Here is a 9,173-nt window from a genome sequence, read left to right on the forward strand (position 1 = left end):
TAAATGCTTTCTTGTAAAAGTTGTAACATTACACAGGTTATACAATAATTATGAGAGATATCTTCTCTGTGTTAATTATTTTTTACATGTATCGTACATTGCACATAAACCGAGCCTATTTCCAACATGGTGTGGAGATAAAAAGAAATTGTACTTTCAAAAATTGAAAGTGTTTATTTCGTTCTATGTACTTACGTGTTCTAACCTACTTTCGAGGCAGTAATTACAAATATAAGAATTAGTTGTGTAAGGATAATCGTGTAAGAACTGGATTGTTTTGCGCTCGAAACGAAAATCTGACTATTTTAACTCTTGTATCATTTTAAAAGTGATTTCTTAAAGAAGAAAAGAGTATCTTGAAAGAAAAGTATTCTAATTATTTAGAATAAGAGAAATAATATCTTTTATAAATAATTAAACTACATATGATACATATTATATCATTATAATTAATATATTGTATAACGATTTGTTATAATTCAGGATTATTGAATATTTAATAAAATAATAAATGTTTTAATAAAAAAAACTTGAAAAATAACATGCAGAGTTTTAAAGTAACGTGTATTAAAATTACAATCAAAATTATTTTAAAATTCTTAAGGTTATGTTCCTTCGTATATGGTCAATATCAACTATAAAAATTTATTCATAATCAAGAATTTATCCAAGTAAATATCATCTATTTAATCGCACAAAGAGTTGCATTTATTATAAATATTCACAATTAAAAGTATATCAAAGATATTATCAATTTCGAATTGATCGGAAAAATTCGAGTGAAATTGTCACGAATTCAGAACTTTGGAATGAAAAAATTTAAATGGATCAATTAGGTTATAATAAACTCGAAATGATTCTGTATATTTATGTCTCTTAACGTTTTTAACCAATTGTATAATGAATAAAAAAATAATTGAATGAAAAATAACTATTCTACGCAAAATTCTACAAAATACAGAGTTAAGAATCTATCAATAAACATATAAAACAAACAAGCATATAAAAGATAAATAGAGATTCTTATAAAAATATAAAACATATACAAATATGCATTTCCAATAAAAAGTTTGGAATTATACTTTAAGCAGTATTAAAAATATTCAAGTTAATTTAATAATTGGATATTATCTAATACTGACTTTATGAAATTTTGGCAGTTATTTTATCTTAAGAATTTAGATTTTTTCCACGGAATTAAAATAAATTTTTAAAAATCTATAAAATATCTATAAAATTAATTTCGATTTAAAAAAAGTATAAAAAGGTTAGGTTAATATATTCAAATTGTATGTCGGAAAAAAAAAATTGCGATACGGATGTTTCATCTCTCTTCCATTCCTTCCAGCGATTTTTCTTCAAATTAGCACCGAGATGAAAATTAATCAAGTTGTCATCATTGACAGAAGATTTCTAGGTTTAATCGATCACCAACTGTCGGAACGATCCGTCCAATCCGAATAAGTCGTCGTGAGTCTTTGGCTTTCCTGGTCGAAGTGCTTCGTTCGTTTTTATTGATTCCTGTTCTACGAACCAAGGACCATATTCTTCTAATTTCTTTATCCAGGTCTCTGTAAAAAAAAATAAATTTTAATTAATCAAATATTGGAAAGATTAATAACTAAACTAACTAAACTAATGTTAAATTTTTAATAAAATACAGATGAGATTTTCTATATTTTTCAAGTTTCCATTTAATTTATAAAAAAAAAAATTTTTCTATATTTACAATTTCTTCTACATCTAATTTGTAATTGGTAATTTCATAATAAAAAAGAAACATCCCAAATAATAAAAAAATTATCAATAAATGTAACAATTTTTTTAACATACCATGTATATTCTGTAGAGGTCCAGCATCGCCGCCATATTCGGCTGGCAATATTTCCCTAGGTATATATTCGTATAAAGTGTTCAAATCACTATGCATGAAAATTCTGTTGCGAATTTTTTCTTTAATGAATGGTTTCACGAAATTGACGATAGTATCGACCAGAGGACTAATATTCACTACATGCACCTCTTTCAATTTTACTGGATATGCCTCTTGCACGCATACTAGGAATTTCTTCACGAGAGCTGGTGTGAATTTGGCGAAGTGAGATGGCGTTGCGACACTAGCATCTAAAATATACACGTCTCCTGCGACTCCCATTAATTCTTCTTTTAAACGTACGTCGCCGATCATTAGAACTAGTTTCATCAATTCTGCCACGTTTGGGGTTGGAAGATCCTTATTAATACCACGCATTACAATTACTCGTCGTCCATTCTTTGTTAAGCCAGGCAATGGAGGAATCTGACTGAAAAAAAAAAAAGAATCGTATTATTGTGGTTATGTACATCATGAAGAAAAAGAAAATTGTGAGCATAAGAAAAAATTGATGGAAGAAACGAAGAGGTAGAAAAATGTAGAAAAAGAATGAAAATAATTAAAAATTTTGTTCATAAATTTGAGAAGAAAAGAAGAAATAACTAAAGTTATTAATTTTTTTATTTTTTCAAGAACACATATATTCGAAACAAAGATTAAAACCATTTTTCTCTTCTGAGTAATTACTTCTTTCTGAAATAGAGGTTAATACTAAACAGTTGAGGTTTATTAAAACGAATTAGAACTTTTCTTGTTATGTTATGTAAATATTCTCTCGGAAAGTTTCCTATTTTAGCTCACGATTCGTGTTAGTGCACGGAAATTCATGGAAATTTGAAAATAAGTGACCTCATAAAAAATTTCAGAAAATTAATATAATAAATAAATAAAAAAGATAAAAATATATAAAATAATTACCAATTAAATATATATAAAATGGAAGAAAAGGTAAAAGGAAAGTGTACCTAGATTATAATTATTTTGCGAATTAATTATTAAATTATTAATATTGTATAAACATAAAAAAATATCATTAATAATTTATAAGCCTTACATAATTTTAGTGATTTCTTTCAGTTCTGGTAAAGTGACATCTCGATTAGTAAAGAACTCTGGGATTGCGGTTCTCATCGTGAAATACATGTCCAGTTTTTTCTTACATTTTTCCAAGGAGAATTTACAACCTCGAAGAAACGTCAATAATCTGTAATCATCTAAAACAAAAAAAAGATAGCTTTTGAATAAAATATTTAAATATCATAAAGATTTTTCTTTAACATTAAAATTTAATTTTTTTTCAATAATTACGTATCCATTTCAAAAAATACAATCAATATAAAACAATTTAATTTTCTTTCAAGCATCAATTATTCCTTCTTTTTCATTAATTCTTAATATCAATTATTTTTAATTTTTATTAAACATTTCTTTTTTAATTTTCTTTTTATTCTATTCGTATTACATATCAAAATGATCTCATCAAACAGTATCTTGTAACAGATAACGAGAAGTTATCGGTCTAGATGTAATTACCATCGAACTGGGGTAAATGTGGTTGCTTAGATAGCCATTCCTTGATGACTTCCACGTCCTTATCGCGTGTCGCCACATTTTCATTCAACTCCATGCGAATCTGCTTCGACATCTCTTCCGACGGTTGGATCAGCAACATCTGGAAACCGGTTATGGTTTAAAGGAGAATAAACTTACTTCGAAATATGCTTGAATCTCCATTAATCGAACAAAAACATGACACAGTTGTTCGGATAATTGAACAAGTTAATATTGTTTTTATATAGAAATGATTGTTACGAAATGAACAATTTAACAATTTTCTTCAATATCTTCCAATCTTTTTTAACCGACAATTGAGTAATTTTCTTTAATGTTACCATGTCACGAGCCACTTTCAACTACTTAAATATTACCATATTTAAAAACTTATTGGTTATTGGTATACATAGCCTTCTAAAAATTCTTTTGTCGAGCTTTTTAAACAATTTTGTTGTAGTCAGCTAATTTAGTTATAATTTCACTTCTGTTTTTTGATAAACTAATTTTTAGTTTTATTGATATCATTCACTTTTTTTCTTCTTTTCATTTTTTTTTTCTATTTTTTTATTGTCTTCATAAAGTTCCATAATTTTCTTTTTTACTTTAATACAACTTTTACATTACATTGATAAAAATTGTAAAAGTTATAAAAGAGAAGAAAATTTCAAAAAATAAAAATGATAAGAAATCATTATGATCAATGTAAAAAAATAACTTTGAATTATTATTATATCTGATAATACTTGTAACATAATAATTGTTATTAAAATACATATTGTTATTGAAAATATATACATAATTCGTATTAACATTATTTTATGTATCGTAGATTAATTTATCATGCATGAATGATAATCGAAGGAAAATTACATTAATAAATAATCAATGTCTTTCATCATATTTATCGTTGGAAAGGAAGTTAATTTGTAATAGATAACTAGATGGAATGTCGTGTAATTTTAAGCATGTTAATTATGACGTCTAATGTAATCTTGCATGCGAAACGACCACTTGCGCAATTTATTGAAAAATACGTTATTTCCTTTATCATTTTTTATTTTTCTATAAACAAAAAATAATCTGATAAAAAATTTACAGTTTAATTTACACATCCATCGTGAACAGAAATTTATTTTTGCACAAAAAAAAAAATGAGAATCGAATTAAATTATTTTCAGAAATGGATATAATTATTATAGAGATCACCACAAGATTTGTATAAATTTCATGTCATCGATTTTAAAAGTAAACACATCATAATGCAAGTTAACTCGATCGATAAGGAACAATCGAAACAAGAAGAAAATAACTTCTTGTTTTGGATAATAAGCATACTAGTTGATGCAATGTTGCACGTGCAACGATCAATGTACACTGTAACAGGTTACGCAAATAGTCGAGATACACATCGTTCTTATACGAGAAATTAATGCTGACCAGAAGCAGCTTGCCTAACATTAGACTTTCTCTAACTTGTCACGCTTGACCGAGAGGAATCCATGTTTTCTTTTTTTTTCTTGGAAAAAAGTTATCTTATCGACACCTTTCGTTGTTTCTTCTACTTCTTTTTTGTTTTCTTTCTTATATCTTTCTTCTTTCTTCTTCTTTTCTTCGATTGATTTAAAAAAAAATTTAATTCTCGTTTATAACATGATACATAATATATTGCAATTATTTGTTATTGAAAAATTATTTTTACTTAAGAATAAATAAATTGAAGAACACAAGAATGAAAATTGCAAGTTTATTTATACATATTGCAATGCAATGTCAGATATTCAATGAAATTTTTAAAATTAAGAAGAATTAAAAAATATCTTTGGATTATCATAGATAGGTAAAACTTGTCATAAGATAAAAATGAACAATTTAGAATTCTAATTTAATATTTTCCCTTTTTTGTTTCTTTGACAATGAATGATGTAAAAATTCTTGCCCTATATTCATTCATTTGTATCATAAAATTAAGAAATGCAGAATATTTATTATAACAAAAATTCGTTAAAGCTCTCTTCCACAACATTCACATCTGTGACAAATATAGCTGATGAATTTTATTTTCTGCTATTCATTCCAAAAGAATATTTCTTTCTCTCTATATCAATTTGTATAAAAATGTATACATGCATATATTCTATCAAAAATAATTACAGTTTAATGTCCATCACATTCAAACAAATTATTTCTTCAAAATTATTCTTCTTCAAATTTATAATATCTCGTAGTTACCATCCAATTATTATTCAAAATAATTACAATTCAACAATTCTAATCTTCTTTTAATATTTGCAATATTTCCTAACCTATGATATAATCTAATTCCAATATCAAATATTAAATATTTCACAAAATTATTTCTTCTCCTGTCAACTTGATATTCTCTCACACGTCTCACTTTGTACCTTTTCAAAATCGTTCCACAACATTTATCGATTCACAACATATTTTCATATATTTCTCAACTCACGTTTTTTTAAATAAAGTCACTTTATAAATTCCTCGCACGTCATAGAACGAATTTCTAAACCAATTTCTGCAATATTTCCCGTATTTCCCGTGGAACAAGTCGAAAAATCGACAAACTATTCCCAACTGCGAACAAAGTTCACTTTCGTTTCTCGTTTGAAGAAGCAAAAGTGTGTTTCTTCGTGCACCGTAAAAACTATCAAATTACAAAATACCAGCCTTGGTAAAATCTGATATTGGGCAACTCGATAGAAAGGAATATATATATATATATATATGTGTGTGTGTGTGAATCGATCTTTCACTTTCTTTTTCACCTGATCCTTTTTTGCGAAAATTCACTAACACACTTATTATTGTACGTGTACATCAAAAAATTGTGCAATTTGTGAAATTTAACGAGATTTGTTAAATTTGTTCGAAAGAAGTAAAAGCTTTAATGTTGTTGATAGATTTAGAAGATTATTGAATAGACTATTTATTATTATTTTAAATAATTTATTAGTTTATTCTTTTTTTTTCCTTTTTCTCTGCTAGTCGATTATCTATTTCTTGTCATATTTCTTATCACGTTATGTTTTAACAATCTAACAATTATTTGATTTAAGGTTATATGATTTTGTGTTTTTAATATATTATTTATAAAATGAATTTATAATGAAAAAAGCTATCGTTTTATTAAATTTTTTGTGACTTTGAATTTATTGTAAAAAATGACAATTCGTTACTAAAAAAATATAACTATTCACGTCAAAAAAACTATTCAAGTGATGAAAAATCAACATCGCGTTTATCATTCAAGTAGTTCTTACTCTTTCTTATTTCACAACGAATTTTAAATAGAAATTTTCTTCAACCATTTCGAGAATAACATCAAACAAATAATTCCAATAATAAATCGTTGTCACTTAAAATTTAAAAGTCGATTCGTTTCATTCGCAATTCAGTTTCAAATTCGATTTATTGAATTTTCATCGGAGAAAAATTTAAATTATTCAGAAACAATAAGTCATAAAGATATTAAAATCCGACATGTAGATCGCGAAATTAAAAATTTTTACGAGTCCAACCAAAGAAATGGAACTTGAATTAGAAATCTTATTTTAACCTCTTTCACCTCTTTGATGCAAGCAGATGCTTCGTATTTTCTTCTACATTCTTTCTCGTTTAAACTTTTTTTCGTAATTAAAATCTTTCCTTCTCATCTTTCTCAAAACATTTTCTAAAACTTTAAGAAAAACAAAATTTTGTCCAATTTAAACTCAAAGCGTACGTAAAATTTCACACAATTTTACAACAACACATCAAATTTCATCTCATGGAAACGCGTATAATGTTCATAAAAATTTGCAGATCCGTTGACTTACCTTGGCCAGCAGCGACGAAACGCTTCGATCCAAAAGACAATGGTACGAGTAATCGGGAACAAAAAGTATCGGCTACGATAACCAACCACGGCCGGTCACGAAGAGAGAAATGCAAGACACTCTGTGTAGAGAACCGAAGAGATGGAGAACAGCCGATAGAGTGGGAACGATTACCTCTTGGACCGGTTCTTCTTTATATCGTGTGATGCCCCACTCTCGATTTTCTCTCCGCGACTCGCATTGAACGATGAAACACAAACATTCTGGCCACAATCGGTCCTGGTGGACATTGGTATAAAAATAGGAGAAAAAAAAAAAAAAAAAAGATTTTAAAAAATTTTACGATGATTTTTTAACAGTGAAAATAGTTTGTCGTCAATTTTTCAAATTTAATGCACAAAAGAACAAGTAAAAATGACTAATGGCAAGAATGCCTCTGATATTTAGATTCAATATGTAAAAAGATATACACGTTCCTATTCTTAGTTTTATCAATTAAGAGAGCCAACGATGAAGATAGAACGATTATCTGAAATTTCTATCACTCAAGGCTCTCAATTTGACGATCTCATCGATGAAATTGATATTATAATCATTGTGCTTTTGGGTTTAAATTAGTTAAATCGGTATAGATTTTTTTGTAATTAATTTTTGTAAAGTCGAATTAATCGAATATTTTGGAATTCTATTATTGGATTTATCAAATGGAAACGTTATTCCATTTATAAATATTCCATTATTAAATATTCTAACTGAAATTAATAATATTTTTAATTTTTCTGGAAAAAGATAAAAATTAACAAAAGTATTTTGTTGAATTTTATTTTAAATTGTAAATAGTTCAGTTGAATAAACTTGCTGATAATGTAGTTATTAATAATTAAAATACATAATGCTGTTATTAATAATTAATAATTTAATTTTATTATGAACATAACTTTGTTAATTAATAAATTATAAGTTATAGTATAGTATATAGATATAAGTTAAAATTTTTTCTTTTTAAAATAAAATAATCGAAAAAATTTTTAATAAATGTAAGAAAATTTATTTGTAAAATTTTATTATAATAATATTATTCCAAGAGGTCAAGATTTAAAAATGGACTCCTATTTTATATATATTTAATCTCATGGATTACGTTCACTTAATATTTCAACACTTAAAAAAAGAAAAAAAAGAATTTTTTGTTTTGTTTTAAAAATTTAATCCATAAAATAATGCAATAATATCTTCAGAATTATACGTTGAAATTTAGCAATCAACTAGATATAGTCATCACATAAAATTTTTCTAAATATAGTTATGTTGTTTGACAGGCTCTTTTTCTGTTTTTTTTTTATATTGTATATGTATTTACATTTTTACTTATTTTTTTTTCGATTAGACTTCTTCTCAATTAAATTAGATAGATTTAAATTTGAATCTAATTTACGATTGTGCAAAAACTACATTGATAAGATATCTAGTAATTTCTAAATTTCAATTTACTAGACTAACATAATATCTAGAAATATTTATGAAAATATAATCATAAGAGAAAATGATAATATTTACATTAAGCTAGTAAATTTTTCTTTTAAAAGTATGAAAATTTTAAACAATGTAATATCCATGCATTTATAAAAGTATAATTTTATATAAATATAAAAATAAGTACATGGTTAAATGTTAAAGATCATTATGTCAATTGATTTTATTACATCATTGTTGACATCAAACAAACGATGTACTTATACAAACAATTATTGGTTTTTAGTTTAATTGAAATGAAAATTAGCATCTATAATAACTTATATAAGTATCTTATTAACATAGAAGATTCTTGTTTTAAAAAATTAATGACACATAATTGCAGTATATATTAAAAGTATTATTTGTTTTTTACAATATATTTTATTACAATAATAAAA

At 25.5% G+C, this 9,173-nt stretch overlaps 1 protein-coding gene across 1 annotated transcript; it reads right to left on the reverse strand.

Annotated features, from left to right (window-relative positions):
• Window positions 1-125: 125 nt before the first annotated feature.
• LOC551761 (alpha-tocopherol transfer protein-like) lies at window positions 126-7,443 on the reverse strand. The gene is made up of 5 exons (XM_624148.6): window positions 7,261-7,443; window positions 3,407-3,545; window positions 2,928-3,087; window positions 1,834-2,303; window positions 126-1,571 (listed from the first exon to the last, which is right to left on the reverse strand). The coding sequence occupies exons 2-5, from the start codon at window positions 3,543-3,545 to the stop codon at window positions 1,420-1,422; spliced, it is 921 nt and encodes a 306-aa protein (XP_624151.1). The 5' UTR covers window positions 7,261-7,443; the 3' UTR covers window positions 126-1,419.
• Window positions 7,444-9,173: the final 1,730 nt, after the last annotated feature.

This window comes from Apis mellifera, linkage group LG1 (genome assembly GCF_003254395.2).
Source record: "Apis mellifera strain DH4 linkage group LG1, Amel_HAv3.1, whole genome shotgun sequence".
Taxonomy (NCBI): domain Eukaryota; kingdom Metazoa; phylum Arthropoda; class Insecta; order Hymenoptera; family Apidae; genus Apis; species Apis mellifera.

Bases quoted from the DNA above. Each gene is read 5' to 3' on its own strand.
- LOC551761 (XM_624148.6), bottom strand. From the start codon at position 3,545: ATGTTGCTGATCCAACCGTCGGAAGAGATGTCGAAGCAGATTCGCATG. The intron at 3,088-3,406 runs GTAATTACATCT...TTTTTGTTTTAG, and splicing joins ACATTTACCCCAGTTCGATG to ATGATTACAGATTATTGACG. The intron at 1,572-1,833 runs GTATGTTAAAAA...TTTTTTTTACAG, and splicing joins ACCTCTACAGAATATACATG to AGACCTGGATAAAGAAATTA.